General features: G+C 64.1%; 2 protein-coding genes across 4 annotated transcripts; both read left to right on the forward strand.

The window, feature by feature from the left end:
- Nucleotides 1–258: 258 nt before the first annotated feature.
- CDC42EP4 (CDC42 effector protein 4) lies at nucleotides 259–7,613 on the forward strand. Of its 3 annotated transcripts, none has more exons than XM_037404364.1 (2): nucleotides 259–391; nucleotides 5,649–7,613. In XM_037404364.1, exon 2 carries the CDS (start codon nucleotides 5,784–5,786, stop codon nucleotides 6,714–6,716), a length of 933 nt encoding a protein of 310 aa, XP_037260261.1. In that variant the 5' UTR covers nucleotides 259–391; nucleotides 5,649–5,783; the 3' UTR covers nucleotides 6,717–7,613. The 3 variants fall into 3 exon arrangements, with proteins under 3 accessions (XP_037260261.1, XP_037260273.1, XP_037260267.1); XM_037404376.1 differs by lacking the exon at nucleotides 259–391 and adding an exon at nucleotides 1,134–1,396; XM_037404370.1 differs by lacking the exon at nucleotides 259–391 and adding an exon at nucleotides 1,441–1,701.
- A 2,691-nt stretch (nucleotides 7,614–10,304) lies between these two features.
- On the forward strand, nucleotides 10,305–12,593 carry CPSF4L (cleavage and polyadenylation specific factor 4 like). Its single transcript, XM_037400289.1, is given in 6 exon segments — nucleotides 10,305–10,407; nucleotides 10,707–10,757; nucleotides 11,229–11,381; nucleotides 11,646–11,741; nucleotides 12,027–12,120; nucleotides 12,476–12,593. Coding segments are annotated over 6 exon segments (615 nt in total).
- The last annotated feature ends 448 nt before the right edge of the window (nucleotides 12,594–13,041 follow it).

Here is a 13,041-nt window from a genome sequence, read left to right on the forward strand (position 1 = left end):
GTGACACCCCCCACCCCCTCAACACCCGCCGCTCTGCCAGCCCCTTGCTCTGCCCACCGGGACCCCCCCACCCCTGCGGATCCCTGCGCCCCGCTCGGGAGGGGCCGGGGACCCCACTCGGGACCCCACACAGGGGCACCCCCATGGGCGGGGCCCCGCCCAAGGCAAGAGTTTCCCCCCGCCCCACTCGGGTTTGAATGGAGGGCGTGGGACTGGCCGTGACGTAGCGCCGCGCCATTGGCCCGGGCGGGGCGATGACATCATGCCCCGCCGCCGCGGTAGTGGGGGGGCAGCTCCGTTCCGGCTCGGCTCGGCTCGGCTCGGCTCGGCACGGCACGGCCCGGCCCGGCGCGGCACGGCCATGGAGCGGCAGCGCGGCCCGTGAGCGCAGGTAGGCGGCTCCGGGGCTCGGTTCGGCTCGGTTGGGCTCGGCTGGGCACGGCTCGACTCGGTTCGGTTCGGCGCGGCGGAGGCAGCCGGGCCCCAGCTCGGCTATTGTCCGGTGGCGGGTGGGGTCCCCGGGGCTGCCCCGAGCCCCGCTCCGGTAGCGGGCTGGGGCGGCGGTGACCCTCACACCCCCTCCTACTCACCCCCGGTCCGTGGGGCCGGTCCACGGCGCGGGTGGGCGGAGGGGTTAAGCGGGGTGCGGAGCTGTGCTTGCCCAGCGTGGGGCACCGGCCCGGCTCCCCCTGGCCCGGCTCTGCACGCCCCGGCGGGGGCTCGGTGGTGCCCGGAGACGGCGGTGGCCACAGCCGGGGCGGTGGCCGCCCGCGGCCCTTCTCGGAAAGGTTGCTCCTCCCCGGGCTGGAGCGGGGCCAGCAGCACCCCTGGGCTGGCCGGGGCTGGGCGCAGGCGGGTGCTGAGTCAGAGCCGCCCGAAATCCCCCTCCAGCTCATCCTGCTGCGGGCCGGGCCGGGGCTGGGGGCATCCCGGCCAGCGCCCAGCCTGCCCCCCCGCGCTGCTGGCCACCCGCGGGGGACACACGCCGGCTCCCATGGGTGGCCCGGGGAGCTGGGACCTGCCTGGCTGGGGGGCTGGCTCCCAGAGCCGCCCCGGTGCTCGGAGAGCCGGGGGTTGGGGGGCAGCGGCCGCTCGCGGGGGGCCGGACTCGGCCTGCGCTGCCCTGGTTTGACCCCGGCGGTAGCAGCGATAACTATAGATGTTTCCGAGTGCCGAATCTATAGATCAGGAAAGCTGCTTTAAAGGCAGCTGGAATCGTTAACGGTCTGGGGGAGAAAATGAGGCACGGAGCGAGGTGGCGAAGGCAGCGCAGCTCTCTGCGCCCCGGGCCAGGGCTTTCTCCCTCGCTGGGTGCACAGTAAACAAGTCTGTTTTGGACGCAGCTGCCTCGGAGACCGTGGAGCGAATCCAGCTGAGGTTTAGCACTGAGCAGTCGGTGGGTTTGGGTCCTGGGGGACGGCGGGGGGAGGGCAAGGCTGGCTCTGTGCCATGGGATGCCCGGCAGCGGGCTCCCTCCCCGGCCGCACTGCCGGTTGTGCTGACCGTGGCGGTCTCTCCCTTTGTTCCCCAGGTTTTGTCCTGAGCACAAACAGCCGCCGCGGCCGTGGGCCCCCCAGGCTGGCCGGCTGCGGGGTGCCGTCCCCGGCGGCAGGTAGGGTGCAGTGGCCGAGCCGTGGGAAGCCTGCCTGTTTACTTCCCGTCCACCCCAGCAAAACCGCAGGAATTCGGAGCCTGGCAGAGGTCAGGAGGTCTGTTTAGACCCGGTATCCTGTCGGACCCGGCCAGCCCCTGTTGTTGTGAGAGACGAAGCCGGGGCCAGCGAGGAGATAACCTTTCCCCCCAGGATTGTCCCCTCCTCGCCCTGCAGAGAGCTGTGGGCTGGTTCATGGCCCCGTAGCAGGAGGATTTATGGTCCTGTGCGTGTTCTGGCACGTCCTGCCAATAGTTCCTTGCTGAACTCTGGCTAGCTCCCCGTTGTCGGCAGTCCCTCGGGGAGCGCTGCTCTGCTTTTGGCACTGGTGTGCCAGTGCTGGGGTGGTGAGTTCCCCAGTTGGTGCTGCTCGGTGTGCCGATCGCCCTGGTGAGAGCTGAGCTCCTCCAGCCCCGGTGAGCCGTCTCACAATCCCCAGCTCTGGTGCTTGGGGCTGGCTGCCTTGCCACTTCCAGAGGTGCTGCTGGGGCTGCTCCATGCATCCAACGGCTGAACTCTGGCGGCGTCCTGATGCCAGGGACAGGACCAGACCTGTCACCTGTGTCGGGAGGAGGTGGTCACCGGGCCGCCTGGGCTGCCCACACTAACAGGACTGTCTGCCCCCAGCCCTGGGAAGACTCGCTGGGGAGCCTGACACGAGGGTGTGACATCGGGCTGGTTCCCCTCTTGGGCCGGCGGTGGCAGGGTGTGATTCGTGCCCTGTCTCCAGCAGCTGTCTGCCAGGCACCGACATCAAAGGGCCGCCTGAGCCGGATCCCCAAGGGGCACAGCACCAGAAAGTGGGGCTGAGCAGCCAGCGTGTCCTTCCTGCCTGGTGTGCAGGTTCTCCCTGGCCCCGGGCAGTACTTGGGGGCTTGACTGGTCCAGCACAGCCCCTGCCCCAGCAGCACTCGACAGGGTGGGGAGAGCATCCTCTGATCTCTGGGCTGGAGGGTGCTGCCTGGGGTGCTCTGCATGGCAAAGCCGGGGAAGCTCGTTTGGAGCTGGCCGGGCCAGCCAGGATGCTTTCACCCTCTGCAGGTTTGGCTCTCCCAGCCTGTGAGCGTGACAAGTTAGGGGCAGGATGCGTGGGAGCGTGGCTGGACTCGGCGTTTCTCCTGTGTGTACATACTCACTGGCCTCTTTCTTTCAGCCACTTGTGCCTCGGGTCCCCGTGGTGACTGGTGCTGAGCAGGGTGAGATGGGGAGGATGTGGGGGGCTCATGGGAGGCCTGCGCACAGTCCCCCTGCCTGCCCTGCCCTTGGCCAGGCCCGTCCCACCCTCCATGCTGGCGGCAGGACCCCGCTGTCCTGCAAGCAGACACCTATTCGCAGGGGAAATCACATCCCCGGGGACCTGAGGCTCTCGCTCCTCAGAGTTTGTGGTCCCAAAGGAGTGAGAAGGCAGGCGGGAAGCAGCGCCTGGTCTGTTGGTACGCTTTATCCTTCTTGTCCTCAACCTGCGCTTGCAGGTCCCGTCCCCTCCCCTTTCCCCAAAGCCCTGCTGGGACTTGGCAGTGCTCTGGGCTCGCTGCCCCAGGACGCAGCGCTGCCAGCCTGCCTGCAAAGTCTCTCGGGTTACAGAGCTGCTTTCCCTGGTAGGGAGCTGGAGAGGCGGTGGCGGCGAAGCCTGCCTGGCCTGGTTTCCTTTGTGAAAGTGCCGGCAGTGGGAATGTCACAGGATCCGCGCTCCTCTCCCCTGAGCAAGAGGAGGAGAAAGGGGCTCTGTGTCCTGCGCCCCCCTGGGCCGGACGGGGCCAGCAGCCAGGCTGTGGGGCAGCAGCATCCCACCGCGCTGCCGCCTCTCAGGGTGAGAGAAGCATTGAGGGATGGGGGAGATTGTGGCCGCTGCGAAAAGGCTTCGTGTGCTGGAGCGCCAAGGGGGAACGCGGTGGCTTGTTTGGAAGCTGTGAGGGTGCTGGAGAGCTGCTGGCCAGGCAGGCTGCCGTGGCACGCCCGTAACACTCTAACCTCCCCGTGGCCCCTTTGCCGAGGCTTGCAAAGTATCTCACAAATGCTGAACTTGGCCACAAAATCTAAATACAAGGGAGGGACAGTCCCCAGATGGCCTAAATCAGCAGCACGGTTGCCTGGCCCAGCTGGGGAGCTTGCCGGGAGTGTTTGTTTTATGTAAAACCAAAGGCTGGAGGAATGCTGGCCTGAAAGGAGACCTTGCAAGGGGAAAATGTCTGTGCCATGCACACGCGCTCAGCTGGGCTGTGTGAGATCCTGGCCAGGGGAGCTGGGGCTCCAGCGAGCTGCTTGTCCGCATTCAGATGCGTCGAGGGGGGAAATAAGTCCACCTGGCTCCTGGTTTGATGGTGTGGAGAAGGCGGTGTGGCTGCTCTGTGTCATCCCTCAGCTCCTGGGGATAAACTGAGGGGCTCCTCTGGCTGGATACCCCATGTGCTGTCACATCCCCAGGGCTCTGCAGCAGTGGAGTCGGGCAGTGGGATCCTGCGCAGGGATGGATGGGGAGCGTGGCTGTGTGCCACCGGCGCTGCGCCGTGGGGCATGCCCACCCTGGCTGCCCCATACAGAAGCTGTGTGCAGCAGGGCTGGGCGCTGGGACTTTGCACCCGTGTGGGGTCAGAGTCCATCCTGCCTGCATGAGACTCCTGGGCACATCCTGCCTGAGGTCCTGCTGCCCCGGAGGGGGACAGACAGGTGTCGCAGGGCAGGTTTGGGAAGGGATGGGGGGGGGGGTGGGGCAGGAGCCCTCCCCCTGTCTGTGCTGGCAGCAGTGGGGCGGCTGCTGTGGCCCCGTGCGGTGTCCGGCGAAGTGGATTGTGCCAGGACCAAGCTGCCATCGCTGGCCGTGGGCTGCGGGACTGGGATTCACTTCTAGTCAACCCAGTGGAGCCGTTCACCTGCACCCTGGGGCTGGGTGGGCAATGGGGGGCGTGACGCCCACCCCGAGGCTTGCTCAGAGGAGAGACGCCAGTCCCTTCCCCGTGCTTGTCATGGGACCGCGGTGTTGCCGTGGTGCCCGAAGGGAGGAAGCGGGTGGCTGCGAGCCCTTCCTCCTCGGCAGCCTCTCCCGGGACCACCTGGGGCTGCCTGGCGCCAGGGGAAGCGCGGGATGCGGTGACGTGGTCACTGTCCTTGTGGCCCTTTCTGCATGGCCATGGGCGCTGGGCTGGACAGGTTGGCCGGTGGCACCGAGGTGGCCACAGGAAGGAGAAACATGCCTCATGTCTGTTGCTAACTGCCACCCCTGAGTCACAGCGGTGACAGCGAGGTGGCTGTTGAGGGTGGGCATGGCAGCATGGGCTCAGCACTGGGGTATTGTGAGGAGCAGCACGGAGGGCTTTGGGGTGCTCAAGGGCAGCAGCAAGGCTGCACCCCCAGTCCCCATCCTGCCGGGTGCAGAGGGGTAGCCGTGCCTGCTCGTCCCGGTCCCCCATCCTGGCTCCCCCCGGCACGCCGCTTGGCTGGCGGTGCCTCCCGGGGGCTCTACGCCCTCCTCACACACTTCCTGCCGTCTGTTTCCAATTCCTCCTGGCGTCTGCTCCTCCCTGCTTTCTTCCAATTAAAAAAAAAATAAAAAAAAAAAATTCCAGGCATCTTCTCGGCATGCGGCTCCCAGAGGCTCAGGCGCTGCCGAACCCTGCTCCGGTGGGCTCGGCTGCGCTGGGAGGGGATGGTGGGTGCCGCGGTGCCCCACATCCCTTTGGTGCCATTCACGTGAGGCAGAGGGTCAGGGACTGTCCTGTGACATCCCTGTGCCCAGGTCTTTCTCCTGTGGTCCTTTCCGCACATACTCCGTGAATGGGCTCTGGGACCTGCTCATTTAAGGGGCACGGGGAGCTCGGGGATGTCTGAGGGCTTGTTCCCTGTGGAGCGATGCTGTGTGAAGGCAGTTCCCAAGGAAGCAGAGTGGCTGGCGGGCACAGGGTCACATTTTGCAGCCTGGCGGGGTGAGGGCCGGTGTTGGCAGGGCTGTGTCCACCCATGTCCTCGAAGCCTGACTGTGTCCCTTTCTCCTGTCCCTTAGGAGTGACCTGTCTGTGACACCGGTGGGAACCCAGCTGCAGAGCACCAGGTCTGAGCACCAGCTGGGTCTGTGGGACACGCAGCTCTGTCTCGGCCGCCCCGGTGCAGCGTAGTGCAACCCCTCCCCGCCGCGGTGATGCCGATCCTCAAGCAACTCGTCTCCAACTCTGCCCACTCCAAGCGTCGCTCACGGGCTGACCTGACGGCTGAGATGATCAGCGCGCCGCTGGGGGATTTCCGCCACACCATGCACGTGGGGCGGGCAGGGGATGCCTTTGGGGACACCTCCTTCCTCACCAGCAAGGCAGGGGAACCGGGGCCAGAGCTGGGTGAGGAGCCGGGAGCCTCCAAACCCAGCCTGCTCTCCCGCCGCTTCCGCAGCAGCAAGCGCTCGCAGTCGGTGACACGAGGTGACCGGCGGGACATGCTCGGTTCGCTGCGGGACTCGGCACTCTTCGTGAAGAATGCCGTCTCCCTGCCCCAGCTCAACGAGAAGGAGGTGGACAGGAGCGCGGGGCAGCTGCCCAAGAGCCTCTCCTCCAGCCCCGTCAAGAAGCTGCCGGAGGAGGTGAGCCCCGAAGAGCAGCAGCGCCCCAACGGAGCAGCTGCTGGGCCGCTGAGCCCCAGCTTGGATGAGCGCGACTTCGGGGACATCACGGATCTGCCCGTCATGGTGGCCAAGAGCGGGGCAGGCATGAAGCATGCTGAGTCCATCATGTCCTTCCACATCGACCTGGGCCCCTCCATGCTCGGGGATGTCCTGAGCATCATGGATAAGGAGCAGTGGGAGCAGGATGAAGACCCCGAGGCAGAGGAGAGCTGTGAGGAGGAGGCGGATGCCACCCTCCCTGGCTCCCCGGCAGTGGCAGCAGCCCTGCCAAGCCAGAGCCCATCCCGCGGTGCTGGTGGCCGCTGCCCCAGGGACAGTAGTTCAGTGTCCAGCTGCACCTCGGGGCCAGAGGAGCACAGCCTTGTCCCCGGGCCACCGAGCCAGCGGGGGGGGGGCCCAAAACGCCCTGACAAGGAGTTCTCGTTTGCCGATGAAGATGATGACGAGATCAGAGTATAAAAGGCGAGCGGCTGAGCCAAGGGGTCTGGTTCTCATTTGTGGTTTCTTGGACATGGAGCCAAATACCCCAGTGCTACAACGGGTGGCACCAGGGAAGACTCAACTCCTCACTCGTTCCCTCTCCCCGTCCGAAGGTGGACGTGCCGTGGCAGGACAGCGCTCTGCTCCCGGGGCTGGGGGCAGCCCCAACGCCTTTCGGCCCCTGGAGAGCTCCAGCACGTCCCAGGAGGGGAAAGCAGACTCTATTTTGGTTCTTTCTGTTGGACTTTGGATATTAGCTCTTCCCACCCACCCATGTAAAGCAATATAGGATCAAACAAGACGAGGCTTCAAAGTTTTAGCCCCTTTAGTAATATATTTTTTTCCCCACCGTCTGGTTTTTATTGCTCTCTGATTTGTACTTAACTTTCTTTACTCTTGCTTTTGGTTTTAATGGAGGGGAGTTTCCCATGAGGAAGGACTTGGCTCTAGAGCTCAGAGGGGGCTTGGGGCTGTGGGCAGCTCCAGCTCCCCACATTTCTTGGGGACTTTCTGCAGACCAAGCGCCTCCAGCCCCATGCTGTGCTGGGCACTCGCTCCTCATCCCTCGGATGGATGGATGGATGGATGGATGGAGCTATCCCAGATGCTTGATCCAGCATCCTGGGGTCACAGGGATGGCCCCTGGCCAGCTCCCGGGGATGCTGGTGGGAGCGTGGGTCTGTTCCCAGTGGGAGGAACACCTGGAACTCCCTGTGAGCCAGGGTGAGCCCTGGCATCCTGCGTGCCAGGCGGCTGCTGTTGTGGGGCCGGTCTGGCCATGCAGTGCTGAGGCTGGCCTGGTGCAGGCGGGTGGAAGAGGAGGGTTTTATACCATGTATGTACAAATGCAAAGAATAAAAGGAAACGGTAGTGACAGCAGTGGCCTGAATTCCTGGGGGAGGAGATACGTAGGGATGTGTGTGTTTGCAGGCTGCTGTACAAGTGGGGGCCAGCTTTCTCTGTGCTGCCCCTGTCCCCAGACCCTGTCCTGCTGCCTCCACCATTGCTGCCTGTCCCTGGCTGGAGTCCTGCCTGGCAGCGGGTCCCTGGCCAGCGTTTCGGCACCTGTGGCGGCCGTGCTTTATCTGACCGTGGCACGGGGCTGCCTGTGGTGGGAGGAAGCGGGCGAGCTCCTGCTGGCCGGATCTGGCTCAGGGCTGGGACCCTCCGGCCAGGCCAGCTCCTGCCAAGGGTGGCTTTGCCAAGATGTAGCTCTCCTCCCTGCAGCCCTGCTCCCTGTTAGCCAAGGAGGAGGGGAAGGTGATGGTGGGGCAGGACTGGTTGTCCCTGCTCCCATGGGCTGGGGGCCAGGGCTTGGGTTGTCTTGGGTGCTCCCAGCCCCACGGGGCTGCTGTGGACACAGACGACCCCAGCATGGCAAGTAGGGCAGGTCGTTCCCATTCCACAGCCGGCTTCCCATAGCACTCTGTGCAGGCAGGGGGCTGCCTTCCCTCCCCAGCCCCTCTGATGGAGCCAGTACGGGCTGTGATGGGGCAAAGCACTGGGAGCAGCCCAGAGCCCTTCCCTCAGCCGGTGGAGAACATGGCTGTGCCAGGAGCACTGGCCAGGCTTTCCTCACTGGTCATGGAAAGGGAGGAAAAATTTGGCCCCTCCAGCATCTCTGGCCCTAGGAGAGGCTGAGCGCCCCTGTGCTCCTGTGGCGGGTCTCCCCTGGTGAAGCAGGTGGGAGCGGGCAAGGGCTGTGCCCCAGTGGGGACACAATAGGGTCCTGTGGATGCACAGACCCAACCCAACACCCTGCTGCGTGGGACATTGGGCTATTGTCTGGGACAAGGAGAACAACAGCAGCTGCAGCTGGTGGCTCTGAGCTCACCGGGCTGTCTCTGCCCTGGTCACTGCAGCACAGCTCCCCCGCCCTGTGCCAGGGTCCTGGCGCCGCTGCCCCTTGCCCCGTTCTGGGCATGCATCCCTTGAGCTGATGGTCCTGATCCCTGCCTCCTGGGACATCAGCAGGCTGCTGGGGCGGACCTGGCTCCTCCTGTCCCTTATGGATGCTTGATAGAAAGAGGCAAGGCAGGGTAGGTCACTGGGGCTTGCACCCCTTCCTGGGACCTCCTTGCTCCCCAGGGCCTCGCTGGTGCTGTGAGGAGAGGATAGGCCCTGGGCCCCCTGGCACTAGCCGCCTATGACTGTCACTTGGCAATGGTGATCTTTGTGACACCTGTCAGCTCCAGCCTTCTGCTCAGCAGCATCATGCTGCTGCAAGCTGATGGAGCAGAAAGTGCACGCTGGCTTGCTGAGCGCACACGGGATATGGCCCCACTCGATGGGACAGGATGGTGGCCCTGGCACATTATGAGCAAGCACAGGGCCAGTGCAACAGGTCCCGGTCTAGTGGGGAGTAATGCCAGCACCACTGCAATGCCAGCTGTGTCCAGCCAGTGCCTGCTGCAGGGGAGGGCAGGTTGGCTGGGCTGCCCCCGCAGACTCCCCAAAACCCCTCTATCTGCACAGCACAGGGTGGGCATCTTGGTGTGGGACCTGGCATGTGCATGGCATGGCCACTCGGTGTCAGGTCAGTGCACAGCACCCTGCGCAGGGCTGCGGCCACAGCACCCGCAGGCAGTGCTCCGGCAGGCGGGCAGCACTGGTCCAGTGCATTTATAGGTAGTGACAGAATGGGAGCAGGTCTCCATCCCCGATGTGTCAGGCCACGTCGCTCCGGGCGCGTGCCGTGGATGTGCGTGGCCAGAAGAGCCGCGTGATGGAGGAGGGACGAAGCATTAGGTTAAACCCACCCAGGGCTGCGTGGGCTCCCAGCAGCTCCGGGAAGCAGTGTGGCACCACGGTTGTGCCCAGCACGTGCCGCTGCAGCCTGGCATGCAATACAAGCCCCCAACCTGGCAGTGGGGACCAAAGGGGCTTCCCATCAGGATGCGAGGTGTGACGTAGCTGTGCCCACCAGGAGCCTAGGGACGTGGGTCTGTCCTGCTGGGCACCAGGCACTGGTGAGCGGGGCTGGGGATGATGATGCTGTGCACCCAGCAATGCTGAAAACACTCAGATGGCAACAAAACCCACCCAGGATCTGTCCCTTGCTGTCGGAACATTTTGTTATGGCACTCAGGCCATATGTGGCTCTGTTCAAGGCTGAGCAGCAGCCCCGGTGGGAGGGGGTTAACCCAGCTCATGGCCAGCCCCAGAAGACCTCACTGCTCCTGGGGAGATGTGGGCCAGCTGCTCTGCCCTAGAGCCGAGGCTGGAGGAAAAGCAGATGTCGGTGCTGAGAGGCAATTACGGGGGACGGGATGGGGGCCTGGGGCTGAGCTCCCTGCAGCTGGGCTGCGGCACCAGGCAATCACGGCTGCAAATTGAGATCAGATGTGGGCAGCTCCTCTCTCTAAATTGAGTGCTCTGAGCTGCTGCTTGTGTTGGTTTTGCTCTGGCTTGGGGAGGAGGAGGAGGGTTTCTGAGTGCTGCTGGGGCCTGATGAGCTGCAGAGTGTGGTGCTCCCTTGGGACATCTGTGTGTTCCTTGAGCAGCCTCTTTGCTGCAGTGCTCCTTGCCTGTGCTGTGCTGGAGGTGACTCTTGCTGGAGCAGGGGTGATGCAGGAGCTGGTGGCTGGTGTGGAGAAGATCAGGTTTGACTTGGAGGCTGATGTGGAGCAGCAGCGAGGAGCTCAGCCCCTGCCCTTCCCAGGTATGGGCAGTAAGTTGGAGACAAGGTCCTGTGGCATCCTTGGGAGGTGTTGGGGCTCTCCTCCTTGCTGGTGCTCCTGGCTCTTGCTGCATCCACCACAATGCCTGGGTGCTTCTTGTCCTGCCTCCTCACTGGGCTCCTGCCTGAGGCCAGGCTGCTCCGGGCATTGCTCACTCATGGATCCATCTGGCACCGTGTTGGGGGGGCTGCTAGTGGAGAGGGCTGAGATGCTTTTGCCCACAATGGCACAGTGGTGCCAGTACTGGGGGCAGTGGGTGAGCACCTCTCTGCTCTGCTTTCCCCCACAGAGCTGAGGGCAGTTGTCTGCAAGTTCTTCCACTGAGGGCTGTGCACCAGGGGTGAGTGCTGAGAAGGGACAGGGATGGGACTGGCACCACCCTACAAGAATATGGGGACACCAGGGAGCCAGACAGGCCCCCGCTCTGCTCCACAAGCAGCCCACGTCCGTGGCAGATCGCTCCATGACACCATGGCCAGTGGGTTGGAAAGTTTTTACCCAAAATGCTAATGCTGCTCAGAGCCCCCTGTTCCCCTGGCCCTTTGGATGAATACTTTTACTCTTCTGCACTGGGGAGGGCTTGGTCCCCCAGGCACTACCAAGGTCTGGTTCCCCTGGGAGGGTTCAAGTGCTGTGCACCCCATGGGTGCTGCAAGTCTCCCACACACCTGGGAAAGCTCCTGCTGGCATGTCCCAAGCCAAGGTGCTGGGGCTGGAGGTGGGTCCTGAGTGCAGGCAGGACTGGAGGGGCTGCCACGGCAGGGGCTGGGGGCGCAGGCGGGCTGTGGCAGTGGGTGTGTGCCGTGGCTAGGTGTGCAGTGCCCCTTCCAGCATGTCAGCGGGGCGAAGATGGTGGCTTGCAAGCGTTGGCTGTGTGGGCTCCGCAAGAAGGGCGATGGCTGCGACTTCCTGCATGAGTACGATGTGACCAAGATGCCCGAGTGCTATTTCCTCTCCAAGTTCGGTAGGTGTGGGACAGGGCTGGGGACCCCAGGGAGCCTCTCCCACCCCAGCACCCATGTTCCTTGGGTCTGGCCTCGAGCAAGCGCCTGATGCCACCTCCTGTCTGTGGGAAGAAATGCCACTGGCACCCACGCAGGGCCACTGGTCCCCAAGCCAAGCCTGGAGTGCTCCTGGGGCACCTTGGTTCCTCTCATTCGGCGCATCCTTGAGTGATTGCCACTGTGTTTGGCTTGAGCGAGCACTGTCCCATCACTTGCTCCCACAGGCCAGTGCAGCAACAAGGACTGTCCTTTCAAGCACACTGATGCCACTGCCAGCACCGTGGGCTGTCCCTGGTACGACCGTGGCTTCTGCAGGCAGGGTGAGCTGCTGGGGTGAGCAGGGGCCACCCGTGTTATCTGCCCACCGGTGATGGGGGGTCTGGACCCCACTGCTGGCCCGACCTCCTGCCACCTCTGAGCCAGAGCAGGGTGAACCAGTGGGCTGTCTGGGGACTGCCTGGGAGTGGGACCAGGTGCCCGGTGGGGATCTGGGCTTGAGGCAGCAAAGACCCCACAGAGCTGAAGGGGAATGGGGCTGCTCCCGAAATCCCTGCAGGGCTGCGGGTGATGCTGTGCCCCCGTAAACTAGAACCTCTCCTTTGCAGGTCCCCTGTGCAAGTACAAGCACACACGGAGGGTGATGTGTGCCAACTACCTCGTTGGCTTCTGCCCAGAAGGACCCAAGTGCAAATTCATGCAGTATGTGCTGGGGGGGGGGGGGGGGGCACTCAGCATGCAGCTGGGGGACAGCCCCCTCTCCGAGGCTGAGGAGGTGGCTGTGGCCCTTGCAGTGTCTGGGTCAAGGGCAAGGTTGCTTTGGGTCCTTGTCTGGACTCACCGAACCCCTTTGGTCTCTCCCCATGTCCAGCCTGAGCTGGTGACCGCAGGGTTTTTGGTGGGTGGGCAGGGGACAGCCCCGGTCCCCATGGGGGTGCCTGGACCAGCTGCCTGAGCCCTGGGATAGCCCTGAGAGGCTGTGGGAGCCACAGGGGGATCTGGGGGTACCGCTTGCCGTGTCCCAGGGAGTAACTGCCTGTCCTCTATCCCTCTCCAGCCTCAAGGCCAGGCTGATGACAAGCAGCACGGATCCATCCAAGGTGACGCAGAGAAGGTCCTATGCCATTCTCTCGAGTCGAGGCCCTTTCGCTCTGTGCCTCTGCCCATCGGGGTGATGCGCCAGCTGCCCCTGCCCCACAGCTCTTGCTTCTGCCCCAGCTCATGTGCGAGCCTGCAGGACAGCAGTTGCCAACAGCCTCTCCCACCGTTTTCCCCCCAGGGAGCTGGGTATCCTTGGGGGCTGGATCTGGCTGCTGGTGAGGGGAGTGGATGCAAGGATGTGCCGCCCATGGAGACCACTCTGCCAGCCACTGGCACTACCCAGCACCTGGCAGCACAGCTGTGGGACACCAACAGCTGCTCCCTGGGCCCATAGTGCTCACTTGAACAAGGTACCTGTGTCAAGGTCAGTGTTTTTGGGACTGGGTGGGCTGGGAGCAATGACCTCACCTTGGAGGGGGGGGTGAAGTGCTATGGCAAGGGGCAGGGTGTGGCATGGGGGCTCCCACAGCTTTCTTGACTTGATGTCTGTCTTCTCCCTGGGCCATGTTTCTTGGCCCTGCA

Source organism: Falco rusticolus, chromosome 1, assembly GCF_015220075.1.
Source record: "Falco rusticolus isolate bFalRus1 chromosome 1, bFalRus1.pri, whole genome shotgun sequence".
Classification (NCBI taxonomy): Eukaryota; Metazoa; Chordata; class Aves; order Falconiformes; family Falconidae; genus Falco; species Falco rusticolus.

Excerpts from the sequence above, each read along its gene's own strand:
- CDC42EP4 (XM_037404364.1), top strand. The coding sequence starts at position 5,784 with ATGCCGATCCTCAAGCAACTCGTCTCCAACTCTGCCCACTCCAAGCGT.